At 35.9% G+C, this 20,715-nt stretch overlaps 1 protein-coding gene across 1 annotated transcript; it reads right to left on the bottom strand.

Moving 5' to 3' along the window:
* Nucleotides 1-450: 450 nt before the first annotated feature.
* Nucleotides 451-17,190, bottom strand: GCSH (glycine cleavage system protein H). The gene is made up of 5 exons (XM_074288215.1): nucleotides 15,961-17,190; nucleotides 15,397-15,476; nucleotides 10,491-10,554; nucleotides 2,585-2,716; nucleotides 451-1,077 (listed from the first exon to the last, which is right to left on the bottom strand). The coding sequence occupies exons 1-5, from the start codon at nucleotides 16,157-16,159 to the stop codon at nucleotides 980-982; spliced, it is 573 nt and encodes a 190-aa protein (XP_074144316.1). The 5' UTR covers nucleotides 16,160-17,190; the 3' UTR covers nucleotides 451-979.
* Between the last annotated feature and the right edge of the window lie 3,525 nt (nucleotides 17,191-20,715).

Consider the following 20,715-nt stretch of genomic DNA (forward strand, 5'->3'; position numbering starts at 1 on the left):
CAAAAGGAATTGTCAGAGGAAGAAAATTCCTCCACCAGAAGGAATCAATGTTCTCTCCTAACAAATTTATTTCTTGTCTATTCTGTGCATGTTTTTTATTTGTATATACCTTATTTGTAACAGGATACAAGTTATTTTTGTCTTTGTTCCCAGTGCCTAGCACAGACAAGGAAATATAGAAAGTAGTTACGAAATGTTTACTGAACTAAATTGAGCTAAATATGCTCCTACAATGAGGGAATTCAGTAACCAATTTTATGACTTTTAAGGAAATGCTTCAAAGCAGAAATATTCTTTGAAACTTTTTGAAGGTTAAATTTACCTTTTTAAAGTTCTTTATCAATTTGTATGTAAAAATATCATTCCTAGATCTTAGCACACTAACATATGCAAGTAATATTTTAAGAACTGCTGGATGGAACTTTTATATAAAAACAAACAACTAATAAGTCAGGGTTTTTAAAAAGTTTTATTAAATTTCATTAATTATTCTGCTACAAGGTTGAAGCTTAATCTGTATAAAATAGCTTCAGCCAAGCAGTTTATTCAGAAATTAAGTTGGTATTGCTTTTCATCTGACACCAGCCAGCTAAACAATCTCAGTACATTATTCCCATGGACAGAAACCAAATGTATTTTGAACAAAACTGGTAATGGACAGAGTTGAATGGCCATTATAACATTACTGATTTAAGGCTTTTTACAGATAAAATGGTCTGAGAATTCATTTTCACAACCCATGATGCAATGAATTCAGAAGTAGACAGATACTAAAAATCACTAGGAAGAAATTGTGCAAAAGATGCATATTAAGAGTAAAAGCATTTTTATCCAGTCATTTTTTTTGAGTAGTTAAATTTTTTTCCATGCCATGGTGTTTCAGAAGTGTTAAAAATTGCTAACCTTCTATATACCACTAATTTAGGACAAAACTATAAGGGGCTGTGTTCTTATGCTAATTTATTTGGGGGTCCAATGTTCAGTCCTCAATAGATTTTATATATCTCTCATAAGCATCCTCACTCATCAGTTCATCAAGTTCTGAAGGGTTGCTCAGAGTCATCTTGATCAGCCAACCTGTAATTAAGAAGTTATTTTGAAATCCAAATTACCTTAAACAACAAAAGATCCAATGTGTATCTAATATTGAACCCGCTCACAGCAGCTTAGTGAAAATAATCGCAAAAACTTTGTTAAAATTTAATTTCACAGGGTAGGTTTTATCTCACTAGTGGCAAAGGAGTGAAGAAAAAAAATGTGGAATAAATTCAAGTTTCATTAAATAAACTTTGGCACCTATAATTTTGAATTTTCTACATCTGAGGCAATCTTCAAACTAGCCTTATCTATTTTTTAGGTTCAACATGCTGAGCCCTTTGCAGTATCATGGCACTTAATATTTTACAGAAAAATCGCAAAAGTACACTTTGTTCTTTTAACTTGTATGAATTTACTTTATGATTATAACATTATGAATAAGTATCAAATACCTAAAGGCAATTGTGGGGCCTATTTTTCAGTACTCTTCTATTAAATAGAAATGGGGCCACTAATAGGGATACTTAGTAACATCTTTAATAAGTACACAGAAATCCCTACAGGTCTTGTACCAAAACACTTAAAATGTAATGTTATCTATGTTTTATAATGTTTTTATTTTCCAATTACATTTTCATCTGATTTGGACCATAGTAGTACTGCAGGCTTCATGTCATATATTTTACTCCTCTTTCCATCTACAAGACAAGGGGAGCTACAGAAAGAAAAGCCATTGCCTAACAGAGTTCCCATCTAGACAATAAAGTACTGAGAATGTCAAATAGCTCAGTTTAAGGAAATATTATGGTCAGATAGCTCAGTCAAAAGCTATTATACTTCAAAATCCATGCTGATCCTAATCTGCTTTTAGACCTTAAAGAACCATTATCCTTTCTAGTACTCTCCTTTACTCTTTTTTTCCCCTTGAAAACTGAAACATACAGGCTCTGTACAGGACTGGTGCTTAGAGATCTTAAGTGTTGCTATCAATACCAAGGCCAAAGGAAAAAATGTTTCTAATTCACAAATAAAACCTTAAATAAAGTAACAGTATAGGTACTAGGGCTAATGAGTTTATTAGTAAGCTTACTTTACTAAAAACATTACTGTTTTTAAAAACATAATGTGAATGGATACCTTAGGAATGAAATAATTTATAGGTGATTATATCACTAATTCTCTAAACTGATAATAAAATTCTCTAGCTGAGCAGTACTAAAAGAGACAATGCTGGTGTTTAAAAAGCACCACTGAGAAACTACTGAAAAAATGTTTGTAATGGTATACTTTTATTTTAATACATCAGGAAAAATTTTTTTTAAATTTTAAAATACTAGCCAAAATTTGTGTCTCCTCTTTCCCCATTGCCTAGTAGGTATGCTCTCATGTATTACTTATATTCTTAGAAGGAATTTGATGAAATATTCCCATTAAAGGTCCATTTCAGCATTGAGTTGACTCAAAAGTTATTGTCATAAATGAGGAAATGCTTAAATTAAAAAAAATAAAATGCTAGCCCTTCAAGAAACCAATACCAGCATCTTACCATCTTCATAACAAGATTTGTTGACAAGTCCTGGGTCTTCTGCAAGAGCTACATTAATTTCAGTTACTTCTCCTGTTAGTGGAGAATAGAGTTCACTGGCAGCTTTCACACTTTCCAAAGCTCCAAACTCATCTAAATATAAATAAAATTTAAAAATAGATTATATTATGTCAGAAATATCAGTTACAAAAATGAAAAATATGGAGAGGCAACAAATGAAACCACTAGAGTTATTTATATGCTTTATAATTTTAAAAAATATTAAATCGAATGTCATTAGCCGATACAGTTCTATTTAAAAGGCATTTATTAAGGGCAATTCTTTGATCCAAACAAGTAAACAGGTAACTATCTTCAATCTGAGGAAGTAAAGAATTGGAAGGAAAAGGGCTTTCTGCAAGTGGAATATAAGGTGATTAATGAATAAAAAATTTTATTTTTTTTAATTCATTTTTCCAAATTATCCCCTCCCTCCCTCCACTCCCACCCCCGACGGCAGGTAATCCCATACATTTTACATGTGTTACAACATAACCTAGATACAATATATGTGTGTAAATAAGGTGATTAATTCTTGAAGAATACAGAGATTCTAAGAAATAAGGATGAAGGAGGAGTGCATTTCAAGCATGGTGGGGTGGGAAAAGGATGGCTAGACTGTGCAAAAATCAAGAGGCAGGAATTGGAATGCTGTCATCTAGAATCTGTAGGCCAATCTGGTTGGAACATAAGAACTGGTGATGGGAAATTATGTCTGGGAAGATGACTGAGATATAGGCTTTAGATGCAAGCTAAGGAATTTTCCATTTTATCTTAAAAGAAAATATAGAGCCACTAGTGATCAGCTTGACTCCTTACAAAAACCATTTTTCCTGCCTTTGTTATTTTTCTTATCAGTCTGAGGTCTTTATGATTGATTGTTAACACTCTTGAGACTCAAAGAGTTCTTAAAACATTGTTCTTTCAAGATTAAGGATTAAATTCTGTATCATTTTTATTGATCCTATTTATAGTTAATGATTTTGTCCTGTGACAGCCTAAGTCAAGATTTTATACTTTATTATTATAATATATTAATTAAGTTTAGACACGCAGTTCTCTTGCTACATTGTTCTATTCCTCATTCAAGGAACTCTACACTTAGGGAATGAAGGATCACACTATGGAGTATGGTCTAGTATTTCTAGACTATTGTCTTTCAAAGATATCTATGACCAAATGTATTTTTTCCTCACTTACCCTGTTCTGTGTTCTATACTCCCAAAATTTATAAAAAAGGGAACTGCCCTACTTTGGGGTCTTGCTCACTAAGGCAGTGATAGTCTAATCAGACATCCTATTTTCAGGTTCACACCCTGTAATAAAATGTTAGATTGTATATACCTCAGGCTACCTTTGTTGAAGTTTATTCACAGTATGTAACTGTATAAATATGTATACCTATATTCGATTACTTGCTGTCTAGAGAAGGGGGCGAAACCTGGAACACAAGTGTTTTGCAAGGGACAATGTTGAAAAATTATCCTCGCACATGTTTTGAAAATAAGCTTCAAAAAAAAAGAAAAGAAAAAAGAATTTCTCACAATGGACAGTCACATTTTATTCAAAAAACAGTGATTGGTCTCAGATAATGAAATTGAAACTATATCCACTCATATGAAAGAGTGTTCCAAATCACTACTGATCAGAGAAATGCAAATTAAGACAACTCTGAGATATCACTACACACCTGTCAGATTGGCTAAGATGACAGGAACAAATAATGATGAATATTGGAGGGGATGTGGGAAAACTGGGACACTAATACATTGTTGGTGGAGTTGTAAAAGAATCCAACCATTCTGGAGACTATGCCCAAAAAGTTATCAAACTGTGCATACCCTTTGATCCAGCAGTGCTACTACTGGGCTTATATCCCAAAGAAATACTAAAGAGGGGGAAGGGACCTGTGTGTGCCAAAATGTTTGTAGCAGCTTTTTTGATAGTGGCTAGAAACTGGAAGATGAATGGATGTCCATCAATTGGAGAATGGTTGGGTAAATTATGGTATATGAAGGTTATGGAATATTATTGCTCTGTAAGAAATGACCAGCAGGAGGAATACAGAGAGGCTTGGAGAGACTTAAATCAACTGTTGCTGAGTGAAATGAGCAGAACCAGAAGATCACTATACACTTCAACAACAATACTGTATGAAGATGTATTCTGATGGAAGTGGATATCTTCAACATAAAGAAGATCCAATTCACTTCCAGCTGATCATTGATGGACAGAAACGACACCCAGAGAAGGAACACTGGGAATTGAATGTAAAATATTAGCACTACTGTCTAAGGTTACTTATACCTTCGGAATCCAATACTTAACATGTGCAATAAGAAAATTGGATTTACACACATATATTATATCTAGGTTATACTGTAATACATGTAAAATGTATGAGATTGCCTGTCATCTAGGGGAGGGAGTAGAGGGAGGGAGGGGATAATCTGGAAAAATGAATACAAGAGATAATGTTATAAAAAAATTACTCATGCATATATACTGTCAAAAAATGTATAATTATAAAATTAATAATAATAATAAAAAAAAACAGTGATTGGGTTCCTTATATAGCCAATAAAGGTTTGATTATAAGAATTGTCTCCTTGGAATTATCTTAGTTTTTAGAATTTCATTTTTGGTAGTTTCCTTCTGAGCTGAATTCCTATAAACATTTTAATTCGTGGCATCCTAATTATCCTCTCTGAATCCTCTGAAATCTACTCTATTAAATTCTAAAGTACAAATAATGATATAATTTTTTTGGGTGATCCAAAAAACAAAAAACCCAACAGATATCTGTATGTTATATAAGATAATAGGAATCACTTCCCCAACAAAAAAAACCCATCATTCTTACACCAGGAACCAAATAATATTTTCTTTTTGGCGAGAATAAGGTCCAGGGCAGTTGGACCTTTTACTTTTGAAGTATGAAATTATCATTAAGGCAAGCTAAGAAATTCTTTGGAAGATTGTCTAAGTCCGATTTTTCTCGTGCAGCAAAATAACTATGGATATATGTGTGTGTGTGTGTGTGTGTGTGTGTGTGTGTGTGGTTTAACATATACTTTAACATTTAACATGAATTGGTTTACCTACCATCTAGGGGAGGGGGTGGGGGGAAGGAGGGGAAAAGTTGGAACAAAAGATTTTACAGTTATCAATGCTGAAAAATATATGCATGGATAATTCTTGTAAATAAAAAGCTGTAATAAAAAATTAAAAAAAAAAAGTGGCTAAGAGAGAGATCTTCCAGACAATTCTGGATAACTAAAATCCTCCATTACTATTATGAGATACCTCTCTACTAGAGTTTGTGACCTCTTTCCCAAACTGCTCAATTACTCCTTAATTCTTACTTTTCCCAACTCTACTTTGTGAATTTTTTTTTTTGGGGGGGGGAGGCGGCTGGGGTTAAGTGACTTGCCCAGGGTCATACAGCTAGGAAGTGTTAAGTGTCTGAGACCAGATTTGAACTTGGGTCCTCCTGAATTCAAGGCTGGTGCTCTATCCACTGCATCACCTAGCTGCCCCCTTTTGTGAAAATCTTTGTGAATAATGTGTAAAGACCATGCTTGAAAATTCAAAAAGAGAACTAGGCAGTTATAAATGACTAGAAGGTATACAGTAGTGATTTTAAATTCCTTAGAAATGGGGAAGTAACAAATTGGGAAAATATTTTTAAAAACAAAGGTTCTGACAAAGGTCTCATTTCCAAAATATATAGAGAACTGACCATAATTTATAAGAAACCGAACCATTCTCCAATTGATAAATGGTCAAAGGATATGAACAGACAATTCTCAGAGGAAGAAATTGAAACTATATCCACTCACATGAAAGAGTGTTCCAAATCACTACTGATCAGAGAAATGCAAATTAAGACCACTCTGAGATACCACTACACACCTGTCAGATTGGCTAAGATGACAGGAACAAATAAAGACAAATGTTGGAGGGGATGTGGGGAAATTGGGACACTAATACATTGCTGGTGGAGTTGTGAAAGAATCCAGCCATTCTGGAGAGCAATCTGGAATTATGCCCAAAAAGTTATCAAACTGTGCATACCCTTTGACCCAGCAGCGCTACTACTGGGATTATATCCCAAAGAAATACTAAAGAGCGGAAAGAGACATATATGTGCCAAAATGTTTGTGGCAGCTCTTTTTGTTGTAGCTAGAAACTGGAAGATGAATGGATGTCCATCAGTTGGAGAATGGTTGGGTAAATTGTGGTATATGAAGGTTATGGAATATTATTGCTCGGTAAGAAATGACCAGCAGGAGGAATATAGAGAGACCTGGAGAGACTTAGATCGACTGATGCTGAGTGAAATGAGCAGAACCAGAAGATCACTGTACACTTCAACAACAATACTGTATGGGGATGTATTCTGATGGAAGTGGAAATCTTCAACATAAAGAAGATCCAACTCACTTCCAGTTGATCAATGATGGACAGGGGTAGCTGCACCCAGAGAAGAAACACTGGGAGGGGAATGAAAATTGTTAGCACTAATATTTGTCTGCCCAGGTTGCATGTACCTTCGGATTCTAATGTTTATTGTGCAACAAGAAAATGATATTCGCACACATGTATTGTACCTAGACTATATTGTAACACATGTAAAATGTATGGTATTGCCTGTCGTCGGGGGGAGGGAATAGAGGGAGGGGGGGTAATTTGGAAAAATGAAAACAAGGGATAATATTATAATATATATATAAAATAAAAAAAAAAGAAAACCCTAAAAAAAAAAAATATTTAATGAAATAAAAATATTTTAGTAAAATAAAAAATAACTTTAAATGATAAGAAGAGGAAAAAAAAAAATAAAATTCCTTAGAAATGGAAGCCACTAATCTATCAGGATTCCTCTGGGCTGCATATTGATTTAGTATTAAAATATAACAGTGTTTTATTGAATTTTTATTTTGTTATGTGGGCTGTCATGGGCTGAGTGTTTGACATAGCTAGTATAGAGAATATAAGATCTCACTGTGCCTATTGTTGGTTTTAAGAAATTTTGATTCAATGAAACAAACTGTCAATTTCCATCAAATTATCTTTTCCATACATTTCAAAATTATGCATAATTTGAAGAATGTAACAAATACTTTGTTTTATAACCCTCTAAAAATTATCAAGCAAGGCATAAAACAAGGATACCATATGCTTTGCCAACCTCAAGGAGGGTGTCCAATATAATCCATTAGTTCAGGAATTCCCTATAGATGGTGAATTATTCCAGATTTTCCCTACCTACCCATAATATTCTGTTGATTATATCAAACCCCAGAACATGAAAAAACTTTTGTAAATGAGATCCAAAGTCCCTCATTTATTTTGCTTAACTATTCATCTAGGAAAAGCCAAGTCAATGAAAAATGCTTCTTATAAATTATGGAATATCACTGAATTGACAATCTATAAAGCTGGTTGATAAATATCTTGGATATGATGGATGAACCCAAAATTGAAAAGGAGGAAGGCATGCTGAACTGCCTTTGAGAAACTGGTTGCAGTATCTTAAAAACAAAAAATTACAAGAGAAGTTTACAGCAAAATATATGTGAAAAAAATCTGTAGAGGAGAAGCTAGAAGGCATAGTGGATAGAGCACTTGCCCTGAAGTCAGGAGGACCTGAGTTTAAATTCAGCCTTCAAGAACTTAATACTTTCTAGCTGTGTGACCCTGGGCAACTCACTTAACCCCAATTGCTTCAGCAAAAAATAAATTTAAAAGATTTTTAAAAATTTTGTAGAATCTACAAACCTTAATTGGTAACCAATTGGTAAAACATCTAAGCAATAGATGACACCTTTCCCCCTACCACCATCCTAATCCACCCTGTTCAGTATAATCTATGAATCTAGAATTTATGGGATGACAAAATCAAAAGTTGCAAAACATGAGATGGATTGCAGGGAATGCCTACAATGTAAAGATCACAAATCCAACCAAATATAGGATTCAGGCCCAGAAGGAAAAATTGCCCATTATCAGAAAGCCAGTGTGGGGATTATTAAGAGCCTGCTTTCAATAGTAAGAAGTGAAGAGTCCTTCTGTACTCTACCGTTATCAGATCTCACTTGGAGAACAGTGTTCCTTTGGAGAACTACAGCTTAAGGGCATTGGTAAAATGAAGAGCATTCAGAAAAGGCAATAAGCATGGTAAAAGATCCAAGGTCATTTTATGTAAAAACTGATCAAAACTGGGGATGTTATTTAGACTGGAAGGGAAAAAAAAATCAAGAGGAAAATTATCAGATGTGATCAAGTATTTAAAGGGCGATCATGTGAAAGCATCAGGCCTGTTCTACTTGGTTGCTGAACAGAAGTAGGAACAAATGGGTACAAGGTGAAAAAAAGCACATTTAAGCCTGATATCAGGAAAAACTTCCTTAATTAGAAATGCTCCAAACTGGAACGAACTGCCTTAGAAGATGGCACAATCTCTTGGAGATTTTCAAGATGTCCATTTGTTGGTATGCTATAATGGAAATTCTATTTGGGTATGGATTGGATTAGAGATTTGCTATAATTATAATTCTCAAATTCTGTAATTTCATGAAGTAACAAAACCAGGATTTGAAACTAGGATTTTGCCTGACTCAAATTCCAATAATGTTTCCAAAATGATAGACTGGTTTTCAAATGTTGTCTTTGCATCGCCAGGCTTAGCAGTGCTTGATACAAAATGGGCAGCTCTATGAATACTTATCTAATCACATAAATAGGTATTCAATATGCATTTAATAACTGTTGTCTACATGTTAATGTCTCCCCTCCCTTATATATGGAAAAAAGGAAAGGGGTAGAGAATAACAATACAAACTATTTCTTCAAACCACCTCATATTTTTGGCCCTATTTTTCAGATCTGGCTATCTTGATTTATTTCATGTGGCAGACCACTCTTACTGCCCAAACTATCCCTATCTAAAAGACCAAACTGATCACACTGCTTAAGTGTGGAAACATTTCTATCATTATTTTGGTTAAGACAAGGTTAAGATTTTTAAAAGGAAATCTTACTTTTGAACTATAGGAAAAACAATGGGAATACATAACGTTTTGGCTGTAGGACTTCAGTTCTTAATTCATTTGCAAAGCATTAATAATCAACACTGAGAAACATCAAGCTTTTCCTATAAGGCCATCTGTTCCATTAAGTTTTCTTTGATGATTAATCATTCAAGTGCCCCCCGGAAAGTGATACACCAGGATGATAGTTCTAAAGTGATAATATACTAAAATTAGTTTACAAAATTTTTTCAGTTGGTTTCATCAGTGAGTAGGGAACTCGGTGTAGAAATCTCTTTTTATAGGCCCAAATCTATAGCTTAGGTGTCTGGAGCACTGAGAGTTTAATTTGCTCATGGTTAGTGTTAGTACATATCAGAGAGAGATGTGACATTTGAATTTGGAACTTCACAACTCTATAAGGTCCACTTGGCTATCTACTGCTATATTAATAAATTCTTCAATTTTGTCCATTGAGATATTTTTCACCAAGGGAAAGTCATTGCTTCATCATACCTTTTTATATTCAAAACAATTCTTTGCAATTACAGGACTACAGAGAATATGTTAAACAAACATCCTGAATTAGATTAAAATGTAATTGTGAAATATTTAACAAATTAAGTAAATGAAAATAACAAAACAATAAAACATAGCTAATACATTTTAAAATTAAGTCAATATGTGGCCCACAGAGGATCCTTAGTGGCCTGTTTGATACTACTGCAGAAGAAGAGCATCAAATGTTAACTTTATATCTGAATCCTATCAGTAATGTAATTTGTAAAGTTCATGAAAAATGTCTTTTTCTTTAAAGACAAAAAGACACTCACCTTGTTTGTTCAATTTTGTTCCAACTTCTGGAAGACTACAGTAAACTACATCTCCCAATGCTTCCTAAGAGTAAAGGGGTAAAACTTTAAATGAGATATGACATGAGTTTCACAAAACTAATTGCTTCAGCCCAACTGAATGACTTGCCTTCTTCAAATTTGTGTCTCTGTTTCTTCCACTCAATGCCCTTGTAATTAATATTTGACCTCATCCCTTTCTCCCAAACATTTAAACCCATTGAAATCTTAGATTTGAGTAAGAGGAATTGAGTGCTGGATTTGGAATCAAAATGCCAGATAAATAAAGTCTCTTTTCATACTGTGTGACCATAAGTAGTCCCTTACCCAATCACCCTTTCACCAAATATTGAGCACCTACAATAGGCCAGTCTTTGTACTGAGGATACAAAGACAAAAATAAAACCATATGTTTTATGAAGAGAGCATTTATCTATAGAAGACTTTAGCATCTGAGAAGAGAAGGAAAGGCTTCATGAAGACAGTGGTCCTTGAATTAGGCTTTGAAAGGACAGAAGTTATAACAAATGAAGATAAGGATGGAATACATTCCAAACATGGTAACAGCTACTGTAAAGGGATATAGATAAGGAGATGGAATGTTGTCTGAAAATCAGCAATTATATTAGTTTGGCTAGACTGAAAAATGCATGAAGGGTGAGAAAAGTATAATAAAGCTAGAAAGTGAGATGGTGCCAGTGTGTTAAAGACTAGAAATACCATACACAGTATTTAATTCTAGAGGTGAGAGGTAGTTTTATCAAGCAGAGAGGCTAAGACTTTAGAATTATCACTTGGATTCCACAATGTGGAAGATAAATTGGAGAAGGCAAGACACAAATTAGGAAATGATGAGGGACTCAACTAGCAAGATTTGTGGAGTTAAAATGACAAAGATTTGGAAATTACTTGGATATGTGGGTGAATGAGTTGTGGTTACAACCTGGGTGAACAAGAATGATGATTTCAACTGAAATATGGAAATTCAGAAGAATTGGTTTGGATGAAAGATGAGTTTTATTTTGGTGAGAATAAGGTCCAGGGCAGTTATAAGAAAAATTTTGGATGTGATGACTTTGAGATACTAGTATCCAAGAACCTCTCAATCTCAGTCTCCTGATCTGTAAAATGGAGTTAATTTCTGTATGTAAAAGCATTTTTACAAACTTTCAAGCATCAGATACAAGTCTCAGTTGTTAATTCATCCTTCAAAGACTAGTTCAAAATGCCATCACCTCCATGAAATCTTTCTTCATGACTATTATCGTGATATGACATGACAATCCTGTATTATCAATGGGCTATGCAAAATTATCTCCCCAATTAGACTATAAACCTTTTTAAGGGAAAAAGCATTTCTTGTTTATTTACCAAAAATCTGTACATACAAAAAATAAGATGTGAGAATTTTGTCATGATAAACTTACAAGTTATAGTAGTTAAGGGGCTGGATTCGGGAGTCAAAAAGATTTAGTTAGAATCTTACCTCACTGGTTATGTGACTTTGAATAAGTCATTTAATTGCCTCAGACCCTCTTTTGGAAAAAATGGAATTCTTTCTACACCATAATGTGAAAATAAGAGAATCTATGTAAAGCATTTTGTGAATTTTAAAGCCCTATATAAATATTAGCTATTAGTAATCTTAGTACTATTATTATTGAATGATAGAGAATCAATAGCTCTCTTGTTCATTGGTTTTCCTCCCATTCTTCAAGCAGTAGTGTCAAACTCAAATAGAAATTGATCCAATCTGAACATCTTTGCTCTAAAGCAACAACCAATGGGACACGGGGACTGAATTATGATTTCACTGATAGAAGAAACTCCCAAAAGAAGAAATTCCCTTTATCTCCATAAACCTCTATGTAGCATAGTTGGAGAGAATTGCTTAAAGTCTGAAAGATGATGTGACATTTATCAGAGGCAGAATTTAAGGTCTCTATTAAAAAAAAAAACTTTTTTTTAAAATAGTCTTTTATTTTCAAAATACATGCAAAGATAGTTTTCAATGATGCCAAGTTTCTATACTGGCCACAGATCTAGTGGAAGAATATTTCTGCAGCAGTCATGACCACACTGTAAAGACTTTTTATAAAAAAAAAAAAAAAAAAAAAAAACCTTCAGGTGGCCTAGCTGTACCAAATCTAAAACTATATTATAAAGCAGTGGTCATCAAAACCATTTGGTATTGGCTAAGAAATAGACTAGTTGATCAGTGGAATAGATTAGGTTCATAGGACAAAATAGTAACTATAGCAATCTAGTATCTGACAAACACCAAGACCCCAACTTTTGGGATAAGAAGTCACTATTTGACGAAAACTGCTGGGAAAATTGGAAACTAGTAAGGCAGAAACTAGGAATTTGTGGATCAAAGAAGAACTAGAGATCATTATTGACCACAAAGTAGAAAATTTTGATTATAAGTTAAAAAGATTTTGTACAAACAAAATTAATGCAGACAAGAAGGAAAGCAATAAACTGGGAAAACATTTTTACATTCAAAGGTTCTGATAAAGACTTCATTTTTATAATTTTATAATTTGACCATTCTCCAATAGAATGGTCAAAAGATAGAAACAATTTTCAAATGAAGAAATTGAAACTATTTCTAGTCATATGAAAAGGTGCTCCAAATCATTATTGATAGGAGAAATGCAGATTAAGACAACTCTGAGATACTACTAAACACCTCTCAGATTGGCTAAGATGACAGGAAAAGATGATGAATGTTAGAGGGGCTGTAGGAAAATTGGGACACTGATACATTGTTGGTGGAGTTGTGAACGAATCCAACCATTCTGGAGAGCAATTTGTAACTATGCTCAAAATATCAAAACTGTGCATACATACCCTTTGATCCATCAGTGTTACTACTGGGATTATATCTCCATGAGATCTTAAAGGAGGAAAACGGACTCACTTGTGCAAAAATGTTTGTGGGTAGCCCTTTTCATGATGGCTAGAAACTGGAAACTGAATGGATGCCCATTAATAGGAGAATGTCTGAATGAATTGTGGCATGTGAATGTTATAGAATACTACTCTTCTGTAAGAAATGATCAGCAGCATGAATGATTAACTCTGATGGACATGGCTCTCTTCAACAATGAAAGGATTCAAACCAATTCCAATTGTTCACTGATAGAGAAAATCAGCTACACACCCAGAGAGAGAACTATGGGAAATGAGTGTGAATCACAACATAGCATTTCCACTCTTTCCTAGGCACCTTAACTACTATAACTTGTAAGTTTATCATGACAAAATTCTCACATCTTATTTTTTGCATGTACAGATTTTTGGTAAATAAACAAATGCTTTTTCCCTTGAAAAGATTTATAGTCTAATTGGGGAGATAATTGATAATTTTGCGTGCCCATTGCAGTGGCCCATTGATAATACAGGATTGTCATGTCATATCATGATAATACAGTCATGAAGAAAGATTTCAGGATGAATTAACAACTGAGACTTGTATCTGATGTCTGAAAGTTTGTAAAAATGCTTTTACATACAGAAATGAACTCCATTTTACAGATCAGGAGACTGAGTTTGAGAGGTTTATTACAGCTTTTTATTTACAAAACATATGCATAGGTAATTTTTCAACATTGACTTACAAAACCTTTGTTCCAACCTTTCCCCTTCTTTCCTCCACCCCTTCCCTTAGCTGGCAGGTAGTCCAATACATATGTTGAAATACATGTTTTAAGTCCAATATATCCAATATTTATACAGTTATCTTGCTGCATAAGAAAAATCAGTTCAAGAAGGAAAGAAAAAAATGCAAGGAAACAACAGAAAGAGTGGCAAAAGAAACCTGAGAACCAAAATCCTGATTCCAAATGAGCACTCTTCTCTCACAGCATCAAGGTACCTCCCAAAAAAAAGATTATGGAAATTTTCTTCAGTTTAGATAAGTTAGATAAGCCCCATAATTTAAGAACAAAGGTTAGATTTGCCATAGAACTTTGTTAAACCCAGGACAATATGATATATTTTGAAATTTTGCACAGTTTAGTAATGTTAAATAACTGCTAATTATAAGTTAAGTCTTATTACTAGACTATAATATTCTTGAAGATGGGGGACCAGTCTTATGTTATCTACCTGGAGGTCCAGCAGAGTGTCAAATAAATCATGTCCTCAAAATAAATACTATATTTGTTTCAAATAAAGATCTATTTCTATTCATGAATTCAGACTTGAACTGAATACGTTTGCAAAGTATAAAAAAAAGACTGATGCCACACTACTCAAAAATCAAGAAAATTCCTATTCAAACTCCATATACAGTTTCTATAAGGAAAAAGAACAGCCAATAGAATGGGTGAAGGTGGTGAAGTAAGAAAAGGAAGGGTTAAATTCACTCTGTAGGCCAAGATGGGGAATATTCCCACCTGGTCAGTCAGCTTCAGTTTGACTGCTGTGAGTTTCTGGGAGAAATTTGCCCTAGTCCTTTGAGCAGCAACCCTGAGACCATTCTTATGGGACTTTTACTGTCACATTGTCAGCTACCAGTAACCTAGGGAAAGTCTTCACTTATACAGCACAGTATAAAAATAGTGTAATTGAAAAAAAAAAATTAGTACCACAAGCTACTTTTTAAAAGAAGGAGTCTTGGGTGTCACCGTTTTAAGTAAGATGATTCAGGAAGGCCATGAGTTCAAAACTAAATTAAATTTTAATTACAACTTTAAATTGTAGATTTAATCAAAAGAAAAAAATTCCCAGCCTAATCTTAAGAGTACTAAAGAGCACTTCCCCTCCCCCCCCCCCAACACTACTCTTACAGCTAATTCCAAGTAAAGATCGGAAGCATCAAATTCCATACAGGATAATTACAGAATTACAAAAGCCATTACAGATAAGGAAAAAATACCTGTGCAAAATTGCTGATTCCCACTGTTCCAATACCATTTTCAGTTGATATCCATTCATGCTTGTCTGTGAATTTTCGAACTATAACATAAGATCAGTATTTCAGAAGAAAAAAGACATCACTTCTCAAAACACAATTTGAAAATATGAACCATTTCAAAAAGCTTTGATTCAAAGCCCCTGAGAACCAGTAGGGACTTTTCAGGCTATATAATCCAACCCCCTACTGACGTCCAGAGATGGGGATAGGAACATAAGACCCTTCCTCCCCCACCTTCCCGCACTTTTGTCCCTTACACACATAAAGAGCACCTTCCCCGTTTCCAGGCAGAGCGGGGCGGGTTCGTTCTGGGTAACCCAGGGCCACATTACAACCCTGAGGGGACTGTAATACGATCTAGAGACGAAAAGAGAGAGATTGGAAACCATCTGGCCTAATTCCCTCATTGGACAAAAGGAACATAGAACGGCAATGCAGCTCGTCCCAGCGCAGCCCAGCTGGACCCCACGATCCGGGCCCGAGGTGCCCCACCCCCACCCCCGGCCCGGTCCCAGGCTTACTCACCGGCGAGTCGCAGGGCGCTGGTGCAGAGGCCTCGAGAAGCCCCAGCCGTCGGGAAGGGAAGGGAGTCTGGACCGAGGCGGGCCCAGATGCGCGCGGGGGCGGCCGGGAGCGAGGCCAGGGATCCCGGGGTCTCAGTAGCGACTGCTGCCCACAGGGACGAGATCGTGATCCGCACGCTCCTGGCCGCTCGCAGCGCCATCTTCTTCGGGGGCGGGGCAGCCCGGGGACCAAACGGCCCTAGGTCGGAGGCTGGAAAGAAGAAGGGACTTGGGGCGGAGTCTGATGGGCGGTCCGAGGCCAGGGGCGGAGAAGAGGGAGGGTAGACTCCTGGAATTAGCGATTTGGGCCCAGGGGGCGGGGTCTCCCGAGGCCCGGACCATGTGGCTCAAGATGAGACCCGGGAGAGGTGAGCTAGTCTGGACGCCGGACCCGACACAGCCCCTCCCCACCGAGGGTCCGGTCTTCCTAGGGACGCAGCCTGCGGTACTGGCTCCGGAGATCCCCAATGACATGGTGAAAGGAATCCACCGACCCCAACCCTCAGGGCTCATTACTAAGGCTGCGTCAAACCTCGGATAGCCAGGTCGCTCAGGTTCTTTCTTGAGCAAAGAGAAGAATGGCGTGCATCTTAGGAAGCTCAGACTCACCAGCAGGGAACCCAGAAAATGGGCATGTAGCTATACTACTTTGGACAAGTCAGTGTTCCTCGCTGGGCCTCAGTTTCCCTAGGCTGTTAAAAAAAACCAAGAGAGTTCGACTAAGTGATCTAAGGTTTCTCCCTACGGTGATATGTGACACGGGATCAAAGAAGGGAAAGAAATAGTTGAGCTGAACTGTTATTGCAGAAAGAACTATGAGCAAACTTCCTAGAAAGCAGTCTTTGGGCACTTGTTTCAGTCAGGCTTCAGTGGGCTTATCCCTCATAACTCAGCTCAAGCACCACCTCTTCCTGCTGCTCCTGGTCGCTAATCTCTTTACAAAAATTTCCTTTTCTACTGTGTATTATATGTGTGTTTGTATTTATGTATAGGATATGTACGGGCATACCTTAGAGCTTTTGTGGGTTCTGTTCCAGATTACCACAAAGTGAATATTGCAATAGAGTCACAAATTTTTTTTTTGTTTTTTGTTAACACTATACTACTGTAGTCTAATAAGTATGCAACAGTATTTTCTTTAAAAATCAAATGTACATACTTTCAATAAAAATGCTTTATTGCTAAAGAAAGCTAATCATATAAGCTGTTACCTTTTTTGATGGAATGTCTCAATATTGATGGCTGCTTACTAATCAGGGTGGTGGTAATTGTGGCAATTCATAAAATAAGTTGACAATGAAGTTTGCCTCTTCAATTGACTCTTCCTTTCACTTGAACACTTAGGAGGCTTAATTTCAGTATTTTATATCTCAGAAAGTGAGGAATCCAGAAGCAGAGAGATAGTAATAGCTGATGGGTGGAACAGGCTGTACATGCATAACATTTATTAAGTTCACCCTTGAAATGTATATTATGCCATATCATTTGATATTTAATATTAATTGGCAATATATCTTTTTTTCTGGAAAAACCCTCCTCTGGCCTAGCTCAAAAGAGACTCTATTTTCCAGACTGAATTGGCCTGAGGAATGTAATTATTCTCTGTATTTTCCTTTGTAGGGACCCTTTAACATAAACAATCTAAGTTAAGCCCTCTCCCCCAGACTTGTATCCTTGCCTCTCCTATTCAAAATTTGAAGTGGCATGAAGATAGAGAACAAATCAATAAAACCCTGCTTGTTTTTCTTAACCAAGATTGGAGAAGGCTGTATCTTTCATGGAAGAACATGCATTCTTTCTTTATGGGTCACAGAGGCCAACTTACTCAATTAAGATTGCTTTTTGATAGGGAGACTCCAATGATGTACTGTCAGAAGGAAGACACCTGGATTTAAAGGGCCCTAAGACACTCACTTAGGAGTTTTGGGTTACCACAAGAGACTAATGACTTCAATTTATTGGCTATTGCTAGACTAACAAAGCAATGATTTCAGTCACCTCACTGTCTTCTATGGCTGTTGTTCATGGCACCCCAAAACAACAACAATAACATCAAAGATCACTAATCAGAGAATTACCATAACAAATATAATGAATAATAATGAAAAATTTGAAATATTGTGAGAATTACTCAAAAGTGCCATGGAGACAAGATGTGAGAACACACAGTTGAAGAAATGGTGCCAATAGATTTGCCCAATTTCAGGATTTCTAGAATCTTTCAATTGGTTAAAAAAAAAAAAAAAAGTAAACTCTTTGAAACACAATAAAGTGAAGTGCTATAAAACAAGGTGTGCTAGTACACATTGTTTCCCTCAATAGAATATATACATTTTGAGGGTAGAAACTTTCATTTTTATCTGGTACATAATGTGCATTTCATAAATGTATATTGATTGATTAGTTGAAACTGTCAGTCTTGACTGGGAGATTCAGAGTAATACTTCACATATATGGTCCAGATTCTCCATCTGATTCCCTCAGATAAGAACTCCCCTTGGGATCAGAACACTGAAGTGGAACATGTATGACTTGGTTCTTAGATGATTGTGTACTCAATGAAGCCTCTGAGGCTGACATATAATAAATGGATTGATTGCCTGCTGCTTGTGCAAATGTTGGTCTAAAAACCAACACCAAGAAACAGATTCTTCACTAGTCAGCACCACACCATCCATACATGGAAGCATTGGTTATAGCAAATGGAGAAATTTTGAATACTGTGGATAAGTTCACTTTAACAGTATACTTTCCAGGAATATACATATAGATGAAAGACATGTATGACCAGAGCTAGCTAAGTGTTTGGGAGGTTCAAAAGAAAAATGTGGGAAAAAATGTGGTATTAGGTTGCCTGCCCAACTGAAGATCTACAGAGCCATTGTGTTGACCTCATTGTTTGTATGTTTATGAAACCTGGACAGTATACCAAAACCATGCCAGGAAACTGAATGATGTGTATTTGAATGCCTTAGGAAGATTCTAAAGATCATCTGGCAGGATATGATAAAAGATACTGAGATCTTTTTTCAAACTGAAATGCCAAGCATTCAGACTCTTCTATAAGAAAACACAACTCTAATGGGCTGGTCATATTGTTCAAGTGCCAAACGTACATTTGCATAAAAGACTTTTATAGAAAACTCACACAAAGCAATTGCTTAAATAGAAGTTAGAAGAAATGATTCAAGGACACTCTTTAAGAACTTTAGTATCCCTTTGATTCAGCAGTGTCACTACTAGGTCTATATTCCAAGGAGATCATGAAGTGTCGGAAAGTCATGGTTCGTAGATGGTTGAAAGAATTCTAAGAGATTGTCTTATAGTCACAAAAGACTTTATTAATGCCAAAGCATATGGACTAATCTCTAAGAGAGTCTGGGAATCAGAAAAAGTACAAGAGAGCTTTATATACAGAAAATGTGGGCTTCAGTCTGCAATCTAACGGCCTACAAGGTTGTAAAACATAAAAGAGATAAGGAAGCAGTCTTTTAGCAAAGTATTGTTGTTTAGGAAAAAAGACTGGTAAGAAGTCAAGATGTAGCTTTTATAAAAAGACAAAAAAATAAGCCAATATGGGGCTTTTACAGGAGATAAATAAGGATCAACAGGATATTCCTTAGCTAGACATGTATTTTTGAGTAGGTTCTGGTCTTTGATCCATCATCCCCCTCCTTTCTTTCTTTTGGGGAGAGGAAATTCTGGGGATAAGGGCTGGAGACCCATTAGTTATTATTTTTTTTTCTTTATTTTTATTTTTCCTGAGGCTGGGGTTAAGTGACTTGCCCAGGGTCACACAGCTAGAAGTGTTAAGTGTCTGAGACCAGATTTGAACTCAAGTCCTCCTGAATTCAGGGCTGGTGCTCTATCCACTGCACCACCTAGACCCATTAATTATAAAGAAGCAAAAAGTCCCCACATGGGCAAAAATGTTTGTAGCAGCTCTTTTTGTGGGCAAGATTTCCAATTTTGTGGAAATTGAGTGGATCCCCATCAATTGTGGAATAACTAAATAAGTTGTAGTATATGAATGTAATGGAATTTTAAAAAATAATTAATTTACAAAGCATATGCATGGGTAATTTTTCCTGTATTGACCCTTGCAAAATCTTTTGTTCCAAAATTTCCCCTCTGTAAAGTTCAGTTGTCTCTAGAGACTGCCTATTGTTCTCTGGGAGGAGATCTGCTGTCTCAACTCAAATCTCTCAGACGGATCCTTCTTCCTGTAGAGAGTCCTTGTCTCCAGACAGTTGCCACCAGCTCTGGTCCAGAGTAGTGACTTCTTCCTCCAGAGAGCCGCCTCAAATCTGGCCCAGACAAGACTCTCCTTTACTCGAGTGCCCCCCACTTTTATCCTTCCAGAGAATGGGCGTGGGATAACGCAAGGGCTTCTGGGAAAAATTACTTCAATCAATGAACTTGTTCCTCCTAAGCATGTAAGCTCCTCCCCAGGAGTTCACAGAAGTAAAACTCCTAGTAAAGGCTGGAACTAGAGAATTGTTAAGTACCAACTTAGTACTTAGTAAGAACCTAATATCTCATTATCTCATTAGCATTTTGTAAGAACCTAACACCCCTTCTTCCCCCTACCCCCTCCCCTAGCTGGCAGGTAGTCCAATACATGTTAAATATATTGAAATATATGTTAAATCCAATATATTTATACAGTTATATTGCTGCACAAGAAAAATCATATCAAAAAGGAAGGAAAAGAAAA

This window comes from Sminthopsis crassicaudata, chromosome 2 (assembly GCF_048593235.1).
Source record: "Sminthopsis crassicaudata isolate SCR6 chromosome 2, ASM4859323v1, whole genome shotgun sequence".
In the NCBI taxonomy this organism is placed as follows: Eukaryota; Metazoa; Chordata; class Mammalia; order Dasyuromorphia; family Dasyuridae; genus Sminthopsis; species Sminthopsis crassicaudata.

Excerpts from the sequence above, each read along its gene's own strand:
- GCSH (XM_074288215.1), bottom strand. The coding sequence starts at position 16,159 with ATGGCGCTGCGAGCGGCCAGGAGCGTGCGGATCACGATCTCGTCCCTG. Across the intron at positions 2,717-10,490 it reads AACAAAATTGAACAAACAAG|ATGAGTTTGGAGCTTTGGAA; the intron begins GTGAGTGTCTTT and ends ATTTATATTTAG. Across the intron at positions 1,078-2,584 it reads CAAATCTTGTTATGAAGATG|GTTGGCTGATCAAGATGACT; the intron begins GTAAGATGCTGG and ends TCTTAATTACAG.